Source organism: Triturus cristatus, chromosome 7 (assembly GCF_964204655.1).
Source record: "Triturus cristatus chromosome 7, aTriCri1.1, whole genome shotgun sequence".
Classification (NCBI taxonomy): domain Eukaryota; kingdom Metazoa; phylum Chordata; class Amphibia; order Caudata; family Salamandridae; genus Triturus; species Triturus cristatus.
This window is the reverse complement of record NC_140590.1, coordinates 162,911,221-162,937,871: the sequence shown is the minus strand read 5'-3', so window position 1 is coordinate 162,937,871 and position 26,651 is coordinate 162,911,221. Positions and strand designations below refer to the sequence as shown.

The window sequence follows — 26,651 nt, the reverse complement described above, 5'->3', positions numbered from 1 at the left end:
GCCCTGGCCCTCTCACGATGAGCTGCCACTCGTTTGACTCTGTTGCTCTCATGGTTTTCCTGGATGTTACTTAACTATGACCTCGCCCCGGCATTTGCCTCCCCCTCCCGCGCCTTCGGCTGGCTATTGCGTCTGGCGGACAGCGGGTGAAATATCGGGGGAGGTGAAAGGCAGGTCCGGACCCCTTGTGTCCCCCAATTGGGACTTGGTATTGTGAGTTTGTATGGGGTGGGGGAGATGCTCGGCATGTTTGGGATGTCGTAGTGGGTGGGCGGGGAGGGTTTCAAGGGGTTGTATTGGGTTTGTTTGAATTTAGTATGGGTAAAGTCAACATGCATAGTGTTGTTGCACCATCTGACACCTTCAAAATACAGTGGCATAAGGGAAGGACTTGCGTGGTACGCTCCCAGACCTATTCTTCCCCTATCTGATGACATGAGTCGCGCCGTAAACATTGACATCGGTGGGGGGGGGGGCTACTCTCTGCTATCACCTGGAATGTTAGAGGCCTGGGAGATCCGAGGAAGCGGAGACACATCTTGGGAGCGTTGGACAGATTAAGGGTACAGGTAGTCTTCTTGCAGGAGACCCATATGGATCCCCACCGCGGAGGCTCATTTGCCACCAGGTGGGCAGCACACTCTACTTTTGCGCCCTACTCGTCCTATGCGAGAGGCACCGCTATTCTGATAAAAAGAGGTGTCCCCTATACTCCCCTGGGCAACGTAGCCGACGGGGAGGGACGTTATTGTATGGCTTGGTGTAGGATAGGTGTTGAAACCATCACCTTGGCCTGCTCCTATGGCCCTAACTGTGATGACCCTAGCAGCTTCATTGCTCTCTGGAACAGGATCAGGGACGTGGGATCCACACACCTCATATGGGGGGGCGACTTCAATGCGGTGCTTAACCCTGCGCTAGATAGGTCCAATCCCTCTGCACAGCACTACACCAACACACTCAGGTACCTGCGTGACATTTGTGATGCACAGGAAATCATAGACGCCTGGCGTCACTTGCATCCGACTCAGACGGAGGGTACACATTGGAATACTGCACATGCCACGTGGGCCAGACTGGATTACCTGTTGATTTCCAGAAGTTTAGCTCCCTCGCTGGTCGCAGCACAACATGTGGGCCGTACGTTCTCTGACCACTCCCCGGTGCTGGCTAAATTCCGCTTACCTGACATGATGGGGAGGTCGCCCTCCTGGCGACTCCAACCTAACATTTTACTTGATGAACTGTTCCGCACCGAACTGTGTCAAGACATTGAGGACTTCCTGTTGCATAACAAGGGATCAGTGGAGCGTGTTGCCACCCTGTGGGAGGCGTTGAAGGTCACAGTACGGGGTATTTGTATCTCCAAGAGCTCAGGTGTGTTGCGAGCCTTACGTACCACATTGCACAAATTGGAAACCACATTGCACACATTAGAAACTCAACCCGATTGTGCCACTAACTCGGATACGCAAGCACAATACCGGACGGCACTGTCTGAGTACAGTTCCACCGCGGAGAGGGAGGTTAACTTCAGGGGTAAATACTTCAGGGCGAGGGCTTATGGGGAGGGAGAGCGCCCCGGGAGATTCCTAGCGGGAGTGGTTCGCCCCCCACGGAGCTCAAATTTCGTATTGGAGCTGGAGAGCGACGGAGGGACACCTCTGCGAGATACAAACTCGCTCCTGGATGCCTTCACTGCCCACTATTCGGCCCTTTACTCTACCACCAGAGTAGGTGACCTGGATATGGACGACTATCTGAGGGAACTCACATTAGGATGGCTTTCAGACCGTCAGCGGGAGTTCCTGGCTGAGCCCATAAGCCTGGATGAAATTAGAGACGCAATTGGTCAGATGGCGCCTGGTAAGGCCCCCGGCCTGGACGGTTTGCCCATGGACTTCTACAAGGCCTATGTGGTTCTCCTGGCACCAGTGCTTCGCGAGGTTTATATGGAGGCTCATGAATCCAGCGCACTTCCCCCATCAATGCAGGAAGCTCTAATTACCTCCCTACTGAAACCCGGTAAACCACCTCAATATTGCGACTCTTACCGCCCCCTCTCATTAATCAACTGCGACGCTAAGATTCTGACCAAAGTATTAGCCAATCGATTGCAGTTGATACTGGGAGGCCTGGTGCTGTCGGATCAAGCGGGATTCGTCCCAGGCAGGGCCACCTCCCACAACCTCCGGACCCTCTTCTCCATATTGCAGAACGTAGACCCTGACTTGCCACTGGTGGCGGTCTTCTTGGACGCCACTAAGGCATTTGACTCCTTGGAATGGGACTATCTCCAATGTATCCTGCGCAATATGGGGCTGCCGATAGGATTCACGCAGTGGATAGGTATCCTTTATTGTCAGCCGGTGGCTCTGTAGGGGTGAACGGTCGGATATCAGAAGCCTTTGCTATATCGAGGGGGACACGTCAGGGGTGTCCCCTATCCCCATTGCTGTTCGCCATAGCGATGGAGCCGCTGGCTGCTCGGCTCCGACAGCATCACAGGGACAAGGCTCTGCGCTGCTTGCAGCGGGAGGTGCTCATATCATTGTACGCGGATGACATCACGCTGTACCTCCGCGACCCTGCTGCTAACCTTAACCCTATCCTGAGGGAATTCGTTCGGTTTGCGGGCATGTCCGGTATCCATATTAATTGGGGAAAATCCACTATATTCCCGCTCACCGCGGCTGCACAGCCGTTCCACCTTGATTATCCACTGAGGTGGTGCGAAGATGAGGTCCGATTCCTGGGCATACTGCTCTCTCGGGATCGGGAAGAATTGATGCGGATGAATTACGGCCGCACATTTGATAATATTCAAACTTGCGTGACCAGATGGATCACGTTGCCGCTCTCTTTTGCGGGCCGTGCATCCCTCATTAAGATGGTGGTTCTTCACAAACTCCTTTACCTCTTCTTAAATATCCCATATTATCCGGGCAAGTCCTTCTTCCAACGCTTGCGCTCCGAGCTTATTCGTCTAGTTTGGGGGGGAAAACGACCATGCCTGAGCTGGGACGTATTGACTCGCCCATTCGCGCAGGGGGGCTTTGATTTACCAGAGTTTGAGCTCTTCTACTATAGCGCTCAGGCACACTACGTCTATCACTGGTTCCACCCCACTCCTTTTATGCCGCAGATAGCAGTAGAACATTGGCTAGCGGATCCCATCCCATTGGAGGGTGCTATATTTAGTGCGCCAGAGGCAAGGGTTGTGCACCATACCACAGTTTCCACCTCAGTCCTAGCATGGCGGCATATCGCGAAAAAAATCCGCACGTCACTGATATATTCCCCATTGCTTCCCCTGGCATACCATCCTCGGTTATACATTCTGCAGGAACGATTATTTAAAAAATTTATGGACAAACTTAACATTAAGACTTGGGGTGACCTATATCAAGACGGACAATTTCGTTCACTGACACACATCTTAGCCGACATCACACCTACCCCCATGGACACATTTCTCTACATTCGACTCCGCAGTGGTGTTCGTGCACTGACAGAGGGATTTCCGGACGAACCACCCACTTTAGACCCTTTACACCAATTGCTCAAGGCTGCCACTCCAGCACACGCGGTCTCCAAGCTCTATCACTCACTACGCGCTACACCGGACCTAGAACCCTGCAGGGCACGTACAAAATGGGAAGCAGAATTAGGGGTACCCATTGAAGACGAGCTCTGGAGCTTTTGCTGCCTACAGACCGAGCAGATCTCCTCCAGCAGTAGATTCAGGGTTATTCACTACAAGTTCCTGCATAGGCTTTACTGTACTCCTGCTCACATGTGTAGGGTGGGCCTGCGAGAGGATGATTTTTGTTGGCGCTGCCGCACACCAGCGGTGGACTTTCTGCACATGGCCTGGAACTGCCGGGAAATCGCCGACTATTGGTGTCAGATATACTCTGGCATTTCGGAGATGATAGATGTCCCTCTGACACCTTCTCCAACGCAGGCACTTTTGGGCTACACAAAAACCGTCAAGAAACCGATTCGCAGGTTCACCACAGTTGCTTTTCTCATAGCGAAGAGACTCACAGCATGTAGGTGGGGGAGAGGCAGGGCTCCTAAATTCAAAGACTGGATCAAAGACATGGTACAATGCCAGGACACTCTGCTTAGATATGCGGAACTTCTGCCCTCAGCATCCAGACCGGTAGATATCTGGAGTCCTCTCACAACCTATCTGTTATCGCATCCACAGACATAGCACGCCCCCAGATTACCAATTGCTCAGACCCTACACTACTGCCTCCACTGGATTGAATTGCTTGAAAGGGTGGCAGGGGGATTCAGTCGGATGTAGGTTGTCCATATATCTCACTCCTTCCCTGCGGATCGGCGCTCCTGTTGATAACTGGCGGGGTGGCCGGGAGCTGCCTCGCCCCACTCATCTGTTGCGGGAGGGTGGCGGGATGGGGTTCCCCCTCACTGAGCTTCCGACACCTATGGGTTTAACACTGTGATTATGGTGTACTATATATCGAAGATCTGGAATGGGGGGCCACTACGCATGTCGGCTCTTACTAATACACAATTTATGCATGTTAATACGGTCACTGGTAGAATATAGGTTACACGACACACAGAATGTTGCAGCCCCACTGACTGCCGTAACATATGTCGAGGATTATTGTGACGCTGCCGGCCCCTGGCGGGTTGTAGGCGGACAGCTGTGTATATTACCATCTTTCATCTCGCATAATACGCCGCCGGCCACTCGATGGTTGTAGGCATAGGGGCTGTGTATTGTTTATTCCTGCTGAATAAAGGTGCCCCTGTTCATTCAATTTTCTCCTAGGAAATTAAGATATGAAGATTTGCGCATGCAAAAATGAAATTCACAAACGTTTGCTAGAAGCATGTCTGTAAACCTGCACCCACTGCAGGTATCCAGGCCTACTGCTGTGAAATCTTGTGAATGACTGAAAGTTTTAAAGGTCATAAATACATAGGTGCACGTTTGACTTTCCCAGAATGAGGCCCCTATTTTACTTATTTATTTTTTACAAGGTCCCATAATGATTTTACGCTGATACTCCATTTTTTTTAAATATTGGTATTCATCTAACACTGTAGTATGGGTTAACCACTCCCTATGTACAATGCTAAGTTAGCATAACCTCGACGGCTGTTAGAAAGCCAGCTTGCCGCTTCTGCTGCTTTTGCACGCGACACTGTTGTTACATGTTATTCATTCGAGAACTGCTGACTCGACTTTGCTTCACATGAGAACCGTCTGTTGTTTAACATCTTTAACAGCGAGCAGTGACCTTGGTCTGTACACCGTGTAAAGAACGAGTCTGGGTCACTAGACGGTGCAGGTTGTTGTGTTCAGGTTGATCGTACCACTTCTTAGCCATAACATACATACAGCTGCCAATACCTGAAAGACGAGCCCTTTAATATTGCAGAGCAGCATGTTTTTTGTTACATTCGAAACGAAGAGCTGTTGCAGGAGAGAGCCTAGCTGATCCTGTGATGTGATTCCACTAAGCTGATCTATAAGGTATGGGGTCCCCCATGCAAGCCTAAGAGACCTTCTATTAGTCTAATAATACCTTATTAGTTTCTAGAGAAAGGAGGGTGGTCGCTTTCCACTGTCATTATTATTATGATTGCTCCTTTAATTTTCTATGGTATTGTAACAATGCTGATGGTGCTGATCCTAACCATTTGTCTGCTTGTGTTAGCCAAAGTACTGCATCTTAGGACGCGAGGTTTATAAAATAAACTCTTTAAACTTTACCGTGTCTTTGTTATTCTGTTGTGGACTGATATATAGCTACCAACGGGTATTTCGGATTCCCACCACTCCTGAGAGTATCTAAGTCGCTTGTTCTGGGTTGTCTATACATTGGGACCGCCGAGCTAAATCTCGGATAACGAATGTGACACTAAGCTAGTCGGATAGGGGTTCTTGGTTCTGAGGGGAGTTTCTGGTACACCACAATTCTCTGAGGTCCTGGTTTCCTGCGCATAGTTCTGTGCATAAGCAGAATCCCTGCAACATGGCGCACCTAACGTTTGGTCTTTTGATCTGAGACGCATTAATAGTGCTTTTATTAGTCCACAACGCCCTCACTCTGGTTTCCGGACAACGGGAGTGACGGCTTAACCTACCTAGGTTTCGACTAAAGGTTCATTCAAGCTTGATAATTAAAAAGGTTTTCTTTTTCTGAACCCCAGTGCTACAGTATAGCTTTTTGTTGTTCTTCTGAGAGTCCCAATGGCGGTCAATGTTGCCGCGCATAGTCTGGTTCCCCTGACCGCACATTTGAGGGTCTATGGGGTCCCGGATGATGGCTTGGCTGTTATTTTAGTCGTAGGCGCTGATGCGGCGTTCCCGTATGAGTTGTTTTACTCTGGGGTGACGTTTGAGAAGGTGGATGCAAACGATAATTTGTTCCACGAATATACTCACACAGCGGTGCCTGCAGCCTATGCCCCTTATCGGACACTTGAGATTCCCCTCACTGCCTGGCAGCATACTATTTGGTTTAATGGCGCCCTTCCCCATGCGGTAGTACCGGCGAGAATGGGCCCGTTGTCTATTGCAGGGGCCACATGGCCGGTGCTGGCCGGTTATACACCCCATCCCCGCTACATGACTGTGGCGGTGGCGGAGTTACGAGTGCTACACACTGCCCTGATTACGGTCCATAAGGCGTTAGTGCAGTACGTGTCTCGCAATGTACAGGTGGGGGCAGTACGTGTCTCGCAATGTACAGGTGGGGGCACCTGCAGTTGCGGGCCACACGACTGACCATCACGCGATGGTCATCAGTCCTGTTATGGTTAATGCGGTTGTCGGCAAGCGCCCCCAAAATAGGGATGAATTTCCTTACTGGCTTGCTGAAAAATTTGATCAATTAGAAGCCGTGTTTCCACATACTTCTCCTGTGGCTAAACACAGGATACTCACTATTACTTTGCCGAAGGATCTGGTCCCGGATATGGTTGACTGTGACAATTGGGGCAAGGTCTTTGCTGCGACCTATGCGAAGTGCTATGGCACTCCGTCTATGTCTGTACTGCCCTCAGTCATCAAGAAGGTCCAAGACATTCATGGTGCAGAGGCAGCAATTGAGTTGGGAATGAGGCTTGTCGACAGCTTCGATATTGTTTGTTCCATGGTTATGGGCAACCTCAAAGGAGATGCCATGCAATTCCAAGTGTGTAATATGTTGGCACTTGTGGATCCGGGCGACAGGCCAAAGGAATTCGCTAAAATTATAGCGAAAGCCTACAGAATGGTGGGACGTAGCGCCTTGGGTGTGAAACCCAACGTGATCATTCCTACTGTGGTGCAGCAGCCTAAAGGGAGTTTGTCTACCAAAGACAAGAAGCCCAACTTTCCAAAACAAAGTTGGCAAGCTAAAAAACAGGGGAAGCAGCAAGAGAAACGGAGGTCTCGTTCTGCGTCGCCGGTGCAGATACAAAGTGAACGCACTTATGATTTGCGCGATCGTTCTAATATTAAGTCACCTGATAGATTTCAGGTTCCTGAACAACGCTCTCCTCGTTCTTCACAGGAAACATCGGCTTTTCATTCCGATGGCGGAGATCGTGGGAAAGGAAGGGGTGCTCAAGGTCGTGAGCAGCCCCGTCAGACTGACGGTAAAGGCAAGCAGGACGAGTCTGCACGTCAAAGACCCCCGTTTCAGAAGAAAAAAGTTGCTGCTCTGACTGCGAGATATGCCTCAGATGGTACGGACACAGCTTCTGAACCAGACATGGGCGCTAACGCTGCTAGACAGCGCGGCGGAAGTTACAGTAGTGCGACAAGCGCTGCGTCCGTTTCTGGCGGCGACAGCAACTGATACATTTGTAAGTGTTGAAACTGCTGATACTCGCGTAGCTCCCCCTGAACGGATGTTTGAAATTGTCCTTTTAATTGAGGGTGACATACAACGTAAAATTAAAGTGGTATTTTGGGATAATCTAACCACCACCTATGATATCCTTTTGGCGGAGGCAGATTGGCCCCTGGCTTTCGTTTTAGAGGCTCCTAGAGGGGAGGTAGTAATCCTCCCGTCCTTTGGGCACACGGTGCCACTGGAACATTCTAACAGGTTAGCCGAGGAGTGGGCGCAGGTGCTCGCACCTGCGTTGTACCGTACTCAGGGGGGCTGGGACAAATTTTCTCCCAATCATACGATTCCGTTGCGGTCGGAACCCCAGCCACAACCCCAATACCCCATGCGTCACGAGGCTCGATCTCACGTCGCGTCCATCCTTGAACAATTGGAATATCAGGGAGTAATTGAAACATGTGTGTCACCCATGAATAATCCTTTATTCACTGTGACGAAGCCTGACGGATCGTACCGCCTAGTTTTGGATTACCGGCACTTAAATTCGCACTGCCGGACATGTGCGGTACAGAATACACACAGTTCGGCTCTCTTGCAGATCTCCCGAGGCTTCGCCGGGAGCAACGGTGTTTCTTTTACTTCCCTGACGTCTTGTTTTAATTGACTTGTGCCTACCTGCGCATTTCGCTCAGCGCTCAGGAACCAGCGCCAGCAACTTCCTGGCTGCCCCTTCGCCTGCTTTCACGACCCAGACAGCCAGACCGCCTCCGCTGATCGCCCCCTCCTTGCCTCGCGTGGGGAGTGGGACGGGCGGCCAGTACACCTTGGGCGGGTCTGGGCTGGGCGTGCACTACTCTGGCTCCTCCCCCCCTGGCTAACGGCTCAAAAGGCTGACAGTGGGCTACCTGCAGTGATTGCAGATCTCCCGAGGCTTCGCCGGGAGCAACGGTGTTTCTTTTACTTCCCTGACGTCTTGTTTTAATTGACTTGTGCCTACCTGCGCATTTCGCTCAGCGCTCAGGAACCAGCGCCAGCAACTTCCTGGCTGCCCCTTCGCCTGCTTTCACGACCCAGACAGCCAGACCGCCTCCGCTGATCGCCCCCTCCTTGCCTCGCGTGGGGAGTGGGACGGGCGGCCAGTACACCTTGGGCGGGTCTGGGCTGGGCGTGCACTACTCTGGCTCCTCCACCCCCTGCCACGCCCCACTCAAAACTCCCCCCACATGTGTCCCTATATAATCACTTCCCCTCACCGACGGCGCAGCGGGCGGGCGCAGCGGGCGCGACGAAGGCGCGCCGAAGTTGCGCCTAAGTTAAGCCCGTCTGCGCCCGTCCGCGGCCGACCGGGGCCAGGGGCACAATACCCTGCCCAAATCATTTCTTACACTCCTTCCCAGCTTCACAGGCTACAGGGTCCATGGGTTCTATCTGCCTCCACACACTCACGGATATCCCAGCTAGATTTATCCCCTCCTTCTCACTGTTCCTGTTCATTCACTTCTCCTATCCCGGTCCCCCCTTCCACAGAAGCCGTCAACACTGCCCCAGTTAAGACCCTTAAGGCGTATTATCTGAATACCAGATCGGCGGTGGCTCACTCACATGAACTATCAGTGTTGTTAGATCATCATGCACCTGATCTTCTCCTTTTAACCGAGACATGGTTCTGTGATGACTCCCTACCCACCTTGCTAGCTACATTGCCCGCCCCCTACTATGCACTTCGGGCCGATCGTTCATCCGGCAGAACGGGGGGTGGCGTCGCGGTCATTGCCCGTTCTGATCTTCCATTTCAACTGCTCTCTCTCCCCGATATTGCCACCACAGAGTATCTTGCTATTCGAACCACGTCCACATCCCCCCCTCTCACCTGTCTTCTCATTTATCGACCTCCCCAGTCGCCTCTACGATTTCTCCCTGATTTCCAGGAGGTGTTAGCCACCCTCTCTGTCAATAACTCTTCAGTGTTATTACTGGGTGATTTTAATTTCTGGCCCTCCGACCCAGCAGAGTGTTCATCTTCTAGAGAGTTTTCAGACACACTTTTATCTCTTAATTTTGTTTCTCACGTATCTTCCCCTACTCACGTCAAGGGGCATATCTTGGACCAGATTTGGTCCTTGAACTGCCCTGTCGACTCCCTTCTTATCTCTCCTTGCACTTGGTCTGATCATCACCTGATTTCTTTTGTTCTTCCTATTAGTTCTCCAGTTAGGGCCCCCCTTCCTAATAATGTCTGGGTCCGCTCGTGGAGTAGAGTTGACCCGGCGAACTTATCAGCTCTTTTAAGTGCTTCCTATCCCGTCTTACACGGGCTTTCCACTTCGGCTCAGGTTAATAGCATTGAACAATGGCTCTCCTCAGCCAGTAAGTCCATTGCCCCCTTGAAACGTCTGACTTCCAAGCGAGAGAAAGATGCCAACCTGTGGTTTACCGATGACTTGAAAACCATCAAGTTATCGGTACGCCGTGCTGAGAGGGCCTGGAGGAGAAACTATTGTCCCATCTTAAGAGCTGATTTTACCACCCTTTTAGCTCAATATAAGAATGCCATCTTGGCCGCTAAAACGGCCTATTTCTCCTCCAAGATCCTCACAGCCGAGAACCAATCTAGGGAAATTTTCTCGCTTGTTCAGAACCTAGCCTTTTCAGATCGTACCTCTCTTAAGCCCTCTCCTTCCCTTGCCCTTTGTCACTCTCTGAACAGCTTTTTCATTGATAAAATTGCTGCCATTAAAGCTAATATCCCTGCACCTTCCCCGTCTTTTGTTGATCCTCAGTGCCCTCCTTCCCAAGGACAATTAAACTCTCTCCCTCTTCTGACCAAGGAATCCTTCACATCCTTAATCCCCCTTGTAAAATCTGGCTCTCCCCTTGACACCTGTCCCGCTCAAATACTTCGTCACATTTACATTTCTTGCCCTGATCCTCCCCTTCACTTACTAAACAGTTCACTCTCTCAGGGGGTTGTTCCCAACCCCTTGAAATCAGCTATCATTTTACCCATTTTAAAAAAACCTGGCGCAGACCCCTCGATCCCAGCCAACTTTCGCCCCATTTCTCTCCTACCATTTTTGGCTAAGGTGCTCGAGCGCCATGTCACCAGGTCTCTGAGCACCTTTGTGGAAGAAAATGGGGTATTGGCTGCCCGCCAGGCTGGTTTTCGCCCCGCACACTCTACGGAGTCCGTAGTTCTTTCGGTCCTTGACAACCTCAGGGAGGGGAGGGACACCAATCAATTCCAGGCACTGGTCCTCCTCGATCTCTCTGCCGCCTTCGACACGGTGGATCATACCATCTTACTTTCCCGTGTCGCGGCGGCGGGGATCGGGGGTACGGCCCTGGTTTGGTTGTCCTCCTTCCTGAGGGACCGCACCCAGGCAGTTCGCCTGGGTGACTTCACTGCGGACTTTCGGAAAGTTCTGGGCGGGGTCCCCCAAGGCTCCTCCCTTTCACCTCTTCTGTTTAATCTTTACATTTCTCCCCTCATTTTTTCTTTACAACAAATGGAGGTCTCCGTATACAACTATGCGGATGACCTCCAACTTGTCTTTAATCTGTCCTCTTCTTCTGCCTCTATCTCTAATTTCCAGTCCACTATGATTTTCATCAGGGACTGGATGGATTTCAACCACCTGAAACTCAACCCTGATAAAACCGAGTTGGTGTTGACGGGTGGTTGTTCCAGTCCCTGGTCTTCACTCTTTTGGCCCCCTTCCCTTGGTCCCTCTCCGGTCCCCTCTACTTCGGTCAAAACCCTTGGTATTAAACTCAACTCTCACCTTACCCTTCACTCCCAGGTTCGTTTTGTGGTTTCATCCTCTTTTCTGTCTCTTCGCACCATCCGCAGGGTCTCTCGATTTTTCACCTTTGAGGCCTTGAAGTTGATCGTCCTTGCGATGGTCATCTCCCGCCTGGATTATGGAAACGCCCTATATGCAGGTATACCTGCATATAGTCTCAGGCGGTTGCAGATGATCCAAAACCAGGCGGCTCGGCTGGTCTTTAACCTTCCTAAACCCTCACATGTCACCCCCCTTCTGAAACTTTTACATTGGCTTCCGGTTCGGGAACGTATCCAATTCAAGCTTGCATCTATCACTTACCAGGCTCGATTGGGTACGGCCCCTGCATTCATTTCTTCGGAGATTATCCCCTACTTGCCAACTAGGGAGCTCCGATCTTCTTCCCAATCCCTCCTGATAGTTCCCCGGTTTCGCCGGAAAAAGTGGGGGGGCTCAAAATTTGCGACCCTTGCCCCAACCCTTTGGAACTCATTACCCCTTGATCTCAGATCCCTAACCCCATATTCCCAGTTTCGAAAGAAACTTAAAGCCTACTTCTTCAGCAAAATTTTCATCTAATCCTCTGTTACCCGACCTCCCTTCCTTGCCAATTGAGGAGATCTGCCAGTTACAGCGCCATGAAACCGCTGGTGTAAGAGCGCTATATAAGAATTTTTAAACTCAAACTCGTCGATAGTCTCGTGAGAAAACGATTTAAAACTACTCTTGACATCTCCAATGGCTTTTATAGCCACAACCTGTCTCCTCATAGCTATGAGTGGACGGCGTTTGCCTCGGGTGGCAAACAAAAGAGGTTCAAAAGGCTCCCGATGGGCTATAAAAATAGCCCCGGGGTCTTTGCTGCTCGTGTGGTCTCTCTCTTGGAGATGATTGACCCAGAAGCATATTCGTATGTAGATGACATCTACCTGACGGACGACGAGTTGCTTCCACACCTTGCTCGCGTGGATAACATAATAACTATGTTTGCACACTTCGGTTACAAGTTCAATTTTGCGAAGTCCCACATTGCCGAGTTCACAGTGTTGTTCTTGGGGTACGAACTCAATCATGAGGGTCGAGGCTTGGCTCCGCAGTTCCTTGAGAAATGCGCACGCCTTAGTACTCCTACGACACTGAAGAAATTACAATCTCTGCTGGGGTTTCTGAATTTCGGTCGTACCTACATTCCTGATTATGCCCAGCGTATCAAGTCGCTTTATGCCTTGGTACAACCTACTTTTACCAAATCTTGCTGGCTGCCTGAGCATTCGGCTGCATTGCAATCTTTGCAGTCTGATCTTCTTGCTTCAAAATTCTTGCAAACTCGTGATAACCACACTAACCTGGTCATTAGAATCGTACCGGGTGCAGTGGGTTTCACCTACTTGACGTTCAATGAGGGCGACACCGTCCCCATTGCATACAAATCTCATCTGTACACTTCGGCTGAGCTGCGCTTCTCCGCTGTCGAAAAAGTACTGACAGCAGTTCAGATGGCGATCCTGAAAGAGTGAGCGCTATCACAGGGGAAGCACATGCTGGTGGTAACACCGTACCCGGCCCTTGAGGCGGTCACTAAAGCCAGTGCACCGAATTCTAAGGCTTTGCATCCAAGGTGGATACAATGGGCAACCTCCTTGACCTCGCCTGACGTCACATATATCTTTGACGCGGCATTACAGACACAGGAGTTCTTGGAGTATGAATTTGTTCATCCGGCTGCTCTGACTTTGCGCCCGCTCGAGGAGTACCATTGTGTCATTTACACTGATGGGTCTGCGCAACCCGCAACTGGATCAAAGCACGCCTATTCAGCGGCCTGCGCAATTGTAGTAGGTACTTTCGTGAACGGTGAGTTCCAGTCTGATGTCGTGCATACGCAGTCATTGGGTGATTGTACCGCGCAGTTGGCAGAACTGAAAGCTCTGGTGCTTGCACTGGAGTTTGCTGATCCTCGAGTCACCACTCTTATAGTGAGTGACTCGTACTATTGTGTTCAATCATACAACGAGAATCTACACTTTTGGAGTCACAATGACTTTCGTGATTCGAAAGGTAGCACAGTAAAGCACAAAACGCTTTGGGTTTGAGTGGCAGAACTTAAAGAAGGTCTGCCCCTCGTGAATGTAATTCACACTCTTGTCACCAACGAGTTAGTGTCCATGCTGTCGGTAACAGTTTGGCTGACGAGGCAGCAAAAACCGCAGTGGCGACATATTTAGTAGCAGCAGTTGCAAGATCCAAAACTAGGATTGATGATGACATCTTGGCAGCTATTGCTGCGTCCGAGACAGGGACGGGCTTTCCGAAAGGTTTCCCTTCCCGCTACCATTATCGTTTAAGTCCTGATAACGTCCCGTTAGTGAGGATTAACGACGTTGGTGACAGGTTGATTCCCAACGCGGACTGCAGACCATCTCTGATTACAGCTGCCCACGAAGGTGTTGCGTCTGCGCATGCCGACGTTTCGGCGACAGTGTCTCTTTTACAGCAACGTTACTGGTGGTACGGTTTGTACAAACAAGCTTGAGCTTATGTCCTTTTATGTGGCATTTGTCAGCAGATTAAACCTTCTTCTGTCGCGCGTCCACCACAAACGCAGCTGTATATATCTAATCAACCACTTGCGTGTGTTTATTTAGATCACTGCGGTCCTTTTTCCTCTGATACTGCGTATAAGTACATCTTGGTTGCAGTGGATTCGTGCACACGTTTTCTGTGGGTGTGGCCGCAAAGGAGTACTGATGCCCGGACGGTCATCAAGGATTTGCGTGTCTTTATTGGGAGTTTTGCATGTGGTACCCTTCATTCTGACCAGGGCCCTGCATTTGCCTCTAAAGCTTACAAAGAAGCCATGAGAAGTTTGGGGGTCCAAGTCAAATTTTCGTCTCAATACCGGCCTGAGGGCAATAGTGTTGTGGAGCGAATGAACCGTGACCTAAAGCAATCTTTGACAGCAAGGGTTTTAGGTTCAGGCCGAAGCTGGCTAACCCACTTGTATGACGTGCAACGTGCACTTAATAATCTCCCTAGAAGGTCTCTGGGTGGGCGGACCCCATACATGATGCTCTTTGGAGTACGAATGTTTGTTCCGGACCTTGAGGGTCTAGACATGGCGGCGGCTGCCGCGCCTTTTGACCTAGATGATCACTGTGCTGTATTGCAGAATCTTCAAGAAGCCAGAGACACTCTAGCAAAGGAACACGTACCCTCTACATGCGAAGCTGAGCTCCAGATTCCGGTAGTCGGCTGGCTACCTCGAGTTGGTGACCTGGTCCGTGAGAAGGTGGAGAACAAGAAGGAGTTTGGCCCCTCTTATCGTGCACCGGTCCCGGTGCTTGGAGTCCAGGGTACACGTACAGTTATTTTACCACCACTTCCTGGTCGCAAGGATAACAGGTACATCTCGATTGACAATGTCAAGCTACAGCGAGTGGCCGATTCTCCATAGTATGACACCTTCAGTTTCTTGCCCTTCCATTCTGTGAAATTCTGTTGTGATGCCCCCCTCGAACATCATGCCTGAGGTTGCCGTTGAGATGCATGCAGTTGCTGCCCCTCCTATGCCGCCTACTGAGGGTGGTTTGCCTGATGATCCTGAGTATGCTTATCCTGCAGGTGTCCCGTTGCCTCTATTACATTCAACAGCGATTAACCAGTCCCGTTCTTCCTTTGACACTGAATCAATGACTTCCACTGCCCCTTCCAAAATTGCTATATTTTTTGCCTGGTTCAAGAGACATTTTTTGGTGGCACCATGGACTTACATCTGGCTGGTGCTAATATGTATTTTTCTGTTCATGACAATTGGCTTTGTGGTAGTGTTTTTTAAACTTATCAATGGACACTACCTGACTGAAAGATCTACGATTGGATTAATTGATGGAACTTTGGCCCCCCATTCCTCATCACACATTATGAAAAGGGACCAGACTTTTGTGAACATTACTGCCTGGCCTGTGCGTGATGGGATCGCTTGGGATGCTGTTAAATTTCAAATTCATGGACCTACGGAAGTGATTAATGTGCCTAATGTATTTCGTGTTTCTATGGGTGATGTAGTTAAACAGAATATCCGATCTGATGATTGGGATGTACAAGCAATAGAAGCACTATTTTCTGATCTAAAATATTATGCTGCATTTGATGCTGAAGATTTGTATTTAAATTCTGCTAATTATGGTGAACAATTTTGTTATCAGCATTATGGCACGCATTTCCTACACAGAGCTAATACCTTGTGTAATTTTGTTAATTACACACAATGGGAACATTGTCCGGCCCCTTATCATGGCAGTTCTGCCACATTAGTGAACAAGTTCACATATTTTTCGGATTTTAGTGTGTCTAAACCGCCCTCCTTTTATTTTAAAATGGCGCCTGAGACCGCCTCGAAGGTTAGGTTGACACATACCAAATTGTTATATTCCAAGTCCTTTATGGACGAATTGGCTGTCGGAGGCTATGAGCTATGGAAAGCTACTAGCGATCTTAAATCGGTTTGGGGTACTAAACCATGGCAGGTTCAGGGAACAGAAGCTTTGCATCGCGCCTGTCTTATCCCAAACCACATTTTATTTTTGAATTCATCTATTTTTCAGACAACCTGTTTTGGTTTGGCAACGTCTAAAAAATTGAATTCCCCCACAATCCCGGATCTGGGTGCTTATCCCGGCTGGGGTAATTACACAGATCTTTCCCTTAGTAGGTTGCAGTCCCTCATTTCCAACACCACCTTTAATGTTTCCGCGTTTAATCCTGAAGGGTGGTTGGTATGGCAAACTGGTTCAGATTCCTGTCAACGTCGATTTTTAGCCTTGGCACCTGGGTACACTCAAGTCAGGGTAGATCCTCGTTTTGAATCGTCACACACTGTAACTACCTACTCTGTGGGTAAGTTATGCCAGTCGTGGCTGCAACATTCCACATTAGCATCTGTTAAACTGCATTTGTCACGTTTAAATGACAAAATTGATCTGAATGATTTTATTAAAAGTCCTGCAATAGGCAGGTCCAAAAGATGAGTATATGCTATTTACAACGAAGTTTGGAAAATGTCGCAAATCGAGGCTGCGTCCAGATTACGTGCTATTGACCAGGCCAATATGGAAAAAGTTTTGGCTGTGATTGATAATAGTATAAATACCTTGTCTTCTAGAATTTACACTTTAGATAATATCGTTTGATCTGTCGTAGACATTGTGCAGGATGATTTGTCTGTGTTGTACCATGGCCAGAATCAGTTGCGTTCGGTTATGCAGTTTGAATGGACTTTAGAAACGTTAAAGGCAGGGAAGGTCCCATGGGAATACATGAATGTTTCCTCTTTGTTCCTCCCTTTTAATTTAACTGCGAAACAACAGTTTAGGTCTATGAAGGATGCTACTTATTCATTACTGCACATTGAGAAATTAGAACCGCTGCCTTTCTCTATTGCTGAGTTAAATTCGGCCGTGTGGCTTATCCACGGCGTTATCACTTTACCTTTTTCGCTTTTTAAATTTAGTTCGTGCATGAAACATTATGCTCTTGGCAGATATGAACAACTTGGTAGTGCGTTCCTGCACGAAGTTTGGTCGCTCCCGTTTACATATAGATGCATGCGGGAGGGCACAGAGGTTTATCTGAAGGGTGAGGAATGCACTTCTGCTCCTGATCATTCTGTGGTGTGTAGACACATACAATTACATGGTGCTTGTAATGTACACGCTCCTAATTTGGCTTGCGTCCTGAAAGGTGTACCGGTGCCAGTTATTACCCCTTCATTTACACTGCTTGCTAACGGTAGTTATTTGCTTTTGAATAATGAAAATTGCTGTGGGATGCTAAAGGGCATACCATACATAGTCACTGTTTCACAGCGTGTAGTTTGCTGTAATAATGTCCTTTTCCCACCCCCGCATGGCCGTCTCGATGTTTCTATCTGGCCTTCGATTCCAACCTTGAGCGCAGAGTTCAACCAGATGAGCAGAATAAGGGCTCTTTTGTCTCAAAGGGAGGTCGCTTTGACTTCATCCCGTGAAACCTTTCTTCTTCACGTTGTAAATACCCGCACGGAGGTGCAGGCGCTTTTGAATACTGACCTCCCCTTTCATTTTGGAACGTTGATACAGACTATCTTTAATGCCTCGTCTACGACCGGCATAGTGCATTTTTTTAAACTTGTGGGCTCTGGCCTCGTGACCTCCTTTCAAACTATTTTTGGTGTGATTCCCGCATTTTTTCATTCTATTTTTTCCAGCGTCTTCGGAGGTCTTCCTTTGCTTCTCGCCCTTATAGCTGGGATACTTCTGTTGATTTGCGTCCTACGCAATGGATGCGCAACTTGCGTACCGAGACAACATGCCCCGGCTGTTACATCTGCGTAACCGGATGCTTGAATAATATGGCACGTTGCCCCTGGCGACTTTAAGTGTCGCGTATGGATTGTCTTTCCGGTTTCCCTTCTTTACTTGTGTGCAACCCGTCTTTCACTGCCTGGATTGTCCATTCCAGTGGGCTCTGGATTTATGCCTGTCAACCTCGGTGTCACCTGTACCGGATTTTGGTCAACTGATGGGCCCCTTAACGGCTCATTTGGAATTTGGAATTTGGATAGGTATTTATAGAGCGCAAACGTTCGCTCCGGAAGGAGCATCATGGCGCTGACAAACCAATGACCAAATCACAAAGAAGGTAGTGGGGGGCTAGATGGCTGCTTTGGTCCAGTCATCAGAGAGATTAAAAATCCACGTTTTGAGATGTTTCCTAAACGGCTTTTCAAGCGTCTGAAATCTGAGATGCCTTGGCATGCTGTTCCAGGCTCTGATAGCCAGGGAACTAAGTGTTTTACCGCCTTTAGACTTCAGATTGAATTTGGAGGGGGTCATGAGGTTTTCTTGCGAGGATCTGAGAGAGCGGCCCGGTGTGTAGTGGGGGAAGCGGCTTGACAAATATGCTGGACCGGATTTGTTGAAGGCTCGGAAAGCTACAATGAGAATTTTAAAGAGTATTCTCTTATGCAAGGGGAGCCAATGTAAGGATTTAAGAGCAGAGGAGATTGAGGATTTGCGTGGGAGTTTAAGGACAAGGCGCGCAGCAGTGTGTAGGACGCCTTGAAGTTTCAATCGGGTGGACTTTTTGGTCCCTGCCAGGAGGCCGTTACAGTAGTCCACTCGAGAGAGTATGAGGGCTACCGCGATGGTCTTTCTGGAGTCGAGCGGGAGGAAGTCAAAGAACTTTCTCAGGGACTTTATGATGCCGAAGCATTTACCTGCTACGGTCGTGGCGTGGGTATCGAAAGAGAGATCGGAATCAAAAATAACTCCGAGGTTTCTGGCTGATGAAACTGTCTGAGGTGGGGCAGCGGAATTATCAGGCCACCACAGGGCGGGGCAAAAAGAAGCGTTCTTACCAATGGGCAGGATCTCTGTTTTATTCGAGTTGCAGCGGAGGTGGTTGGCGTCCATCCATTGAAAGACCGCTGTGAGACAGTGCTTAAGATTGAGTTCGGCCGTGTTTGAATTGTCGTCGATAGGGATGACAAGCTGGGTATCGTCGGCATAAGACGTGACGGTTATGCCGAACGATTCTATGAGGGTAAGCAGAGGGATGAGATATATATTAAAAAGGAGGGGACTCAGAAGTCTCATGAGTTTGAATGTTCTGGTGTTGGGTTTATGGCCTTGGGTGCGGCACATGGAGTCCTTGGAAATTGGGCCATTGAAGAGGCTGCGATTGACTTCCTGGAACGAAGTTATATCGAGGAACCTTCCTGTTGTCCCCGTGTGGTGCTGGAAGCTCCAATTGTGAATGAACACGTGTGTTCCTTTCCCTTGCTGAATTGGATGGCGGATAATTTTGCGGAACGCTCCAATGATTTCCTCTTGGAGGCTGTTGCAACTTATTGTGCCTATACCTTTATGGATTGACTCTTTGTCTTGATCGACTCATGGTGTATTCATCGATGTCATTTTTTCACCATTTTTTCATGTTTTTTTTTCACCTGACGACATCTTTTTCTGTTTTTGAATTTTTTTTTCCTTTTCGAACTTACACTTACCTTATATGGACTTATAGTTCATGCCCTTGGTTCCGTTCTTTCTAACTTGAACTCTGCGTTCTTGATAAGTGCGCCCCTAGTGGTTAGTAGTCCGATCAAGGGGGGGTGTAGTATGGGTTAACCACTCCCTATGTACAACGGTAAGTTAGCATAACCTCGACGGCTGATAGAAAGCCAGCTTGCCGCTTCTGCTGCTTTTGCACGCGACACTGTTGTTACATGTTATTCATTCGAGAACTGCTGACTCGACTTTGCTTCACATGAGAACCGTCTGTTGTTTAACATCTTTAACAGCGAGCAGTGACCTTGGTCTGTACACCGTGTAAAGAACGAGTCTGGGTCACTAGACGGTGCAGGTTGTTGTGTTCAGGTTGATCGTACCACTTCTTAGCCATAACATACATACAGCTGCCAATACCTGAAAGACGAGCCCTTTAATATTGCAGAGCAGCATGTTTTTTGTTACATTCGAAACGAAGAGCTGTTGCAGGAGAGAGCCTAGCTGATCCTGTGATGTGATTCCACTAAGCTGATCTATAAGGTATGGGGTCCCCCATGCAAGCCTAAGAGACCTTCTATTAGTCTAATAATACCTTATTAGTTGCTAGAGAAAGGAGGGTGGTCGCTTTCCACTGTCATTATTATTATGATTGCTCCTTTAATTTTCTATGGTATTGTAACAATGCTGATGGTGCTGATCCTAACCATTTGTCTGCTTGTGTTAGCCAAAGTACTGCATCTTAGGACGCGAGGTTTATAAAATAAACTCTTTAAACTTTACCGTGTCTTTGTTATTCTGTTGTGGACTGATATATAGCTACCAACGGGTATTTCGGATTCCCACCACTCCTGAGAGTATCTAAGTCGCTTGTTCTGGGTTGTCTATACATTGGGACCGCCGAGCTAAATCTCGGATAACGAATGTGACACTAAGCTAGTCGGATAGGGGTTCTTGGTTCTGAGGGGAGTTTCTGGTACACCACAATTCTCTTAGGTCCTGGTTTCCTGCGCATAGTTCTGTGCATAAGCAGAATCCCTGCAACAACACATTTTATTAAATGATGCCTTTGCAAACTATGTAACCTTTTCCTCGAAAAATGACCAGTTTTGGAAAAACTATGTGTAATCATGAAGTTGCATATTTTTTTTAAGTACATTTCTTTGTGAAAACAAACAAATAGCACAATTGTTTAGTAAAACTATCAGCAACCTTCGTCCATTTTTTATATATTGCTTTCAAAATAAAAGCACTACTCTTGCTTCCGTTCTTCTCTCCTGACTATATTTGCATCTAATAAAAGAGCATTCTCGAGGCATTATGCTTAGCCACACGTTGGTACATTTTACAGACATACATATGCACACGTGTTAATAATGCAAGCTGAGCTTACAGCTCACTGTATTTCCATAGAGCGCGCACCCTAACAATAAAGGCTTTGCATTAATGAACCATAGATCCAGTTTTGAACAACTTGTACATATGGATGCATGTCTTGCCTTACACGCAGTCTTCTTTCCCATCATTCTACTATGGCATTGTAAACTGGCATCCAAGGGGTGTGTGTTGAAGGGACTGGCCCCTGGTGCCCTGTGCAGTGGATAATATAAACATCAGGATTTCTTGTTCTTGACCCCAAACAATATCCATCTACTGCTCTTCCTGTCTGTCTCCGCCTCCTCTCAGTTGTCCAGAACAGTTTCTCTCTATCTTGAGTCCCATTTGTGCATGTGAACACAAAAGCATTTTATATTCAGATGTTAGGACTGCTAGCATTGTCAGAGTTGCTTCCATTAGCATCAGCCTATGGCAAAGCTCTGTCATTCTCTCCAAGACAGTCCACTGCTTTCAGATGACTTCATATCTAACTGCACATTCCCGGTTGGTCTGGCCTTTGAATGTGTGTGCCCCATCCGTTGTTTATCAGTTATCTGGCTTGCCTCTTCTCAAACACCTCCACTGTCCATTGGTGTGACATCTAGCTAGAATGTTTACCTCTTGTCTGTTGAGACAGTGAGTTCAGTGACCCCTGAATACAAGTGGAGGTCTTGGAGGGATGTAAGTTGAAGTTTCTGATCCTGTCTATTCTCTTTTCTAGAGAGTCGTCGCCCACGGCTGCAGGAAAGCGGTAAGTGGCGCTGTTGGTGAGTCCCTGTTAGTGCTTCATGGATCAGCAGGACATTGAATGAATTCCTAGTGCAGCTACAATTCAAGTGAGGAGCTTTGGTAGAATCTACCAGATCACCCAACTGTGGGCAGCATGTGTGACTCCCTCCTGCGACTAGTCGACCACCAGGCATCCCTGGCTCAACTCTGTGGTACCCTTTGACAGTGTAGCGCCGCTGCCAGTTTCGGATTCACCAGCACCTTTTCTGTGGGTGCTTGGGACTCATTTCTTCAGAGTGTTAGCTGGTTACTCATCCACTTGGACCCCTCCGTGGGCATCATGTAACACCCCCAGCCCAGTTAACGGTTACATCCTGGGAGGACTGTCTGAAACACCCCTGTAAGCAAACACCTCATGTAAGTATAGCTCTGCTGGTACTGCCCTTTGGGAAGCAAGTGGAGCACCCCTACTATTCTTCAGCCAATATCTGATCTACCAGTACCTCCCTGGGGGCAGCCCATCACTTGAACACTTGAGGTCTCAGAGCACAAAGTCCTCCGTTTGCACAACTCTCAGGATAGTGTGTCAACTATTTTTGGAATCCTTGAGGCGTTTACTGATGACCTGAGATGAATGTGAGTTAATAGTATGACTGGCTGTGGGGGACTACATAATGGTGCGCCTTTCTTCCGGGCACTGTTGGCATGCAGTACCTTGGATTGATGCATGATACTTCTGCGGGCTGAGCGAGGCTGGCCCTATTAGCCATTGTCCAGCGAGGGGGGGGTCTGCAGATTCTCTTCAACAACCACTGTTAGTGTGGGGGGGGGGCTGCTGCTGGTGCCAGCTTCAGATTTATGCCCTCAGTGCTGAATGTGCTGTTTGTGACTCATGTCACAATGCTGGGAATAGTCTTCTTCAAATACTGTGTGTTGAATGTGGCTGATCCCTCGTGGCCACACAACGTCCTCTGGCTCCAGCAGCATTTCTTGGTTGAAAGGCCCTGGGACAGCACCCAATCCCTTGAGCAGTGCTCCACAATGCTGGAGGTGGCATAATATGTGCATAATATGTGCGCCACACCCTGCAGCACAGAACATGTTACAAACCTCGATGAACAGCTGTGTGATTTCTGAGGGCAGAATCTGGGCATCCTGCCAGTATTGTTTTAAACTTGTGACCATTTTACGTTCCTACCATGATTTCATAAGCCATTACCTTGTGTTTGTGAAAGTAATGGGGCCCATTCTCAACACATGTTTCTATTTCTGAGGCACAAAAGATTGTGAAATCATGAATGAATGTTGGTAGTAAGACTAAATCTACCCTCGCATGCCCAATACCTAAGTGCACTAGCTCCTAAATGAAATCGCCTCTGTGACTCTCGTGCCCATGCTCTTGGGAGGCCTGTCCTCTTTGCCAGACTGTCATGGAGTCAGCTGTGGGAGAGATGTAAGGCGCGCTTGCACTGGTTCCCGCTCCCTCCAACACGCCGATGAGTACTCCCTCAGGCAAGCATAGTCACGTCGCTCTTTCTGTTCACACAGGCCTTCCTCCAGGTTTCCACACCAGCGACGTAAGAAGAGGAAGGAGATGGAAGATGGCATGACAGATGTAGGCCCACTGAAGTCAAGTAAGTGTCAGCACCAGTGGGGGTGTAGGGGTGAGGAGTGACACACAGAGTTTAGTAAAGTGAGCGGAGTCAAAGAGTATGATCAACACACTTGATGCTTTCCTCTTCTACACAGGAAGAGGGACTGTGGGTGGGTTCTTCCTGCATAGCACCATGCTGTTCTACTGGATGGGGTCAGTAACTGTGATACACAAACATTGTGCCTCATGAGGTCAGAATATGGTGTCCTGACACATTAACAAAGGGGTCTGTTGCGGAATACGAATACAAGCTCTTTTAAAAGCCGAAATCACGCTCCAAACCACCTGACACCACATGGTGATAAACTGTCAGTGCTCGTGACTTGCACACCCCCCCCCCCCCCCCGCCACCCCCTCCCCACCCGGCAAATGGTTCCTGTAAACTGTAGGTAAACCTCTTGCTCCAACCAGTGCTTGCGCTGAACCTGCTCTTCGTCAAACATGCGAAGGTGCTAGAAACTCTGAGAGAGATGTCAAGCTTTTACAAGAGCTTGAATCCGTATTCCGCAACAGCGGATGTTCCAAGTATAAACACTCGAGTTGGAACTCAGTGGCCCCTGAAGAAGTGACTTCATCCCGAAATGCATTAGGCATTACAATTCCGATTGCAATCAACAGTGGATCAATCATTGTACATTATTTGTTGAGACTTATGGTCTCGGGGTTAGAAGGCTAGGAGTGGCCTTTGTATGAGCAACAGGTTTAATCTATTTCTGATGTCTCTACAAAGAATAAAATTAAAAACTTTACATTAAGTTGAAATTTTTTATTTATGTTGTAGGATAAACTTTTACGCAGTGCACACTAAGTCCTAGGCACCAGGGGTACTTGGCCCTTGTTTGTGATTCATGATGCGTATGTTTGGCAGCATATGATTCAGCGTTGCATGCATCACAGGATAAATCGGAGTAGAAGTAATGTATTTGAGAAGATAGAAGTGCACTGTTGTAAACCGGGCAACCGGGTTAGCAGTCACCAGGTTCCCAGCACAATGGTAGCTTGGCTCGAGCGGTTGGGGTCAGGCACCGTGTTAAGCGTACGTCACACCCTCACAATAACCATGCGTTCATCCGTTCCAAAAACGACACTACACCGTAAAAATAATTCAAGTCAAATTGAAAATATATATGTCTTTATCTTATTTTCTCTTAGTTGCAGATTTCATTACATAAATACAATACATTAAGACTTTCCTTAGAAGAGCAGGTCAAATAAATAATACTACATTGGAATTTCAATAAATAGGTTCAGGTCATAAATAAGCAAGGAATAAATAGATGTGCAATAAATACAGATGGCAAATAAATACAGTCAGACAATAAATATAGTGCAGGAATAAATTAGTGGATGACAATAAATAAAGCACTTCCAATAAATAAAGTAAAACAATCAGTGACAATTCAAATCATTTACATGAGGTCACTTGGTCTTACTTTGCCCATACGCAACTTAAGGACCTTTGGATGGCATGAGGGTGTCCCACCTAGATTGGTCAAGGCTGGGGCCTACACTGAGGCAGAACAAGAGTAATCTACAGATCTGGCACTCCAAACTACACAGCTCTTTATGTAGGTCACTGTACCAGTCTCAGTTCACCCCTGGCACTCTCAGGTTGGTTCTAGCACCCCTTTAGCCCCTAGAATGGTCTTTTAGGGCTCCACAGGGCCTTAGACGCCCCCTCTACCACTTACTGTCCTTTTTAAGATGATCGGCTCCACTCGACACCGTGTCGACGCCGTGAGGTGGCTCTGGTTCGATGTCGCTGGACGGTCTCGACTCGATGTCGCTGGGCGGTCTCGACTCGATGTCGCTGGGCGGTCTCGACTCGATGTCGCTGGGCGGCCTCGACTCGATGTCGCTGGGCGGTCTCGACTCGATGTCGCTGGGCGGTCTCGACTCGATGTCGCCTTCCGGTGTCACAGGGTCTCGGACTCCCCACTTCCTGGTGTCTCCGGAGTGCGATCTCCACTCCCGACCTCCGGCGCGCTTCACCTCGGTTTCCTGCGACTCCGGTGGGCGGACTTCACTTCCCCGTCGACGCCTCACCTCGACCTCAGGTGACTCCTGACTCGTCCTCCGGCGCCTCTCCACGATCTCCGTCGGCGCCCTCACCTCGACCTCGGGTGACTCTCCACTCGACCTCCGGCGCCTCTCCACGACCTCCGTCGGCGCCCTCACCCGACCTCGGGTGACTCCTTACTCGACCTCCGGTGTCTCTCCACGACCTCCGTCGGCGCCCTCACTCGACCTCTGGCGGCCCCGGGTACGACGTCTGCTTTCTGTCAGCGCCGCTTCTCGACCTCAGGCCCCAGGTCTCCAGGCTTCTCGACGTCAGGACTCCAGGAGGACACTGCTGAACAGGTCAGGAACTTGCTGTTCTTCTTCTTTAAGGCCTGTTCCAACTTTTCAGTCCTTTAAGATGGTTCTTCTGGTCTTGATCCCACACAGGGCTCTAGGTTGGGCTTGGTCAGTAGAGACTAGCATCAAGGGTGGGTTTCTGGACCCCACTCCAAGCACTGGTTTCCACCTCTGCTGCCTTACTCCGACCTCCTTCTAACTCTGTCCTCTCTCTTCTCCAGTCAGTTGCCAACTGCCACCCTGAGATGGCCTCCCAACATTCTAAACTGCCTCTCACTGTCACAGGGTTCCAGAATGTTATGGAAGGTTCTAGAAATCTCCAGTGGGTTCTGATGATGTCACAGGTGACAATGGGTGGCCACCATTTTGTGTCTCAGGCCCTCAGACAGAAGTTCCAGGGGTTGGGAAAATGGCTCCCTGATCCTGCATCAACACTAAAAAGTCTGGTGGTTCCCAAAAAGGAAAAATTATAATAGGGTTTGAGGCAAAAGTGGGACAAAATAAATAATGATGAGGAGGGACCACCCAAAGGGCTGACAGGTCTAACACGCGTCCCCCCCAGCTGAAAGTGGGGAGAGCTACCCAACCCCTTGGGAGTTCTCATCACTAAGGCGGAAATACCTTGAGAGACCGTCTGCATTGGCGTGGTCCACTCCAGGCCGATGTTCCACCTGAAAGTCCATTCCCTGTAGGGAGATAGACCACCTTAGCAACTTGGGATTCTCCCCCTTCATCTGCATCAGCCAACGAAGGGGTCTGTGGTCGGTCTGAACTAGGAAGTGCGAGCCAAACAGGTATGGCCGCAACTTCTTCAGAGCCCATACCACTGCAAAGGCTTCACGCTCTATTGCACTCCACTTCTGTTCCCTGGGAAGTA

The 26,651-nt window shown here is 48.9% G+C and overlaps 1 protein-coding gene across 1 annotated transcript in view; it reads left to right on the top strand.

The window, feature by feature from the left end:
- LIN37 (lin-37 DREAM MuvB core complex component) overlaps window positions 1-26,651 on the top strand; it is a 213,993-nt gene that overhangs the window by 77,229 nt on the left and 110,113 nt on the right. The window contains exons 5-6 of the mRNA XM_085615919.1: window positions 21,755-21,784; window positions 23,311-23,396. Coding sequence (XP_085472045.1) covers window positions 21,755-21,784; window positions 23,311-23,396 — 116 coding nt within the window. The remainder of the gene's footprint in view (window positions 1-21,754; window positions 21,785-23,310; window positions 23,397-26,651) is intronic.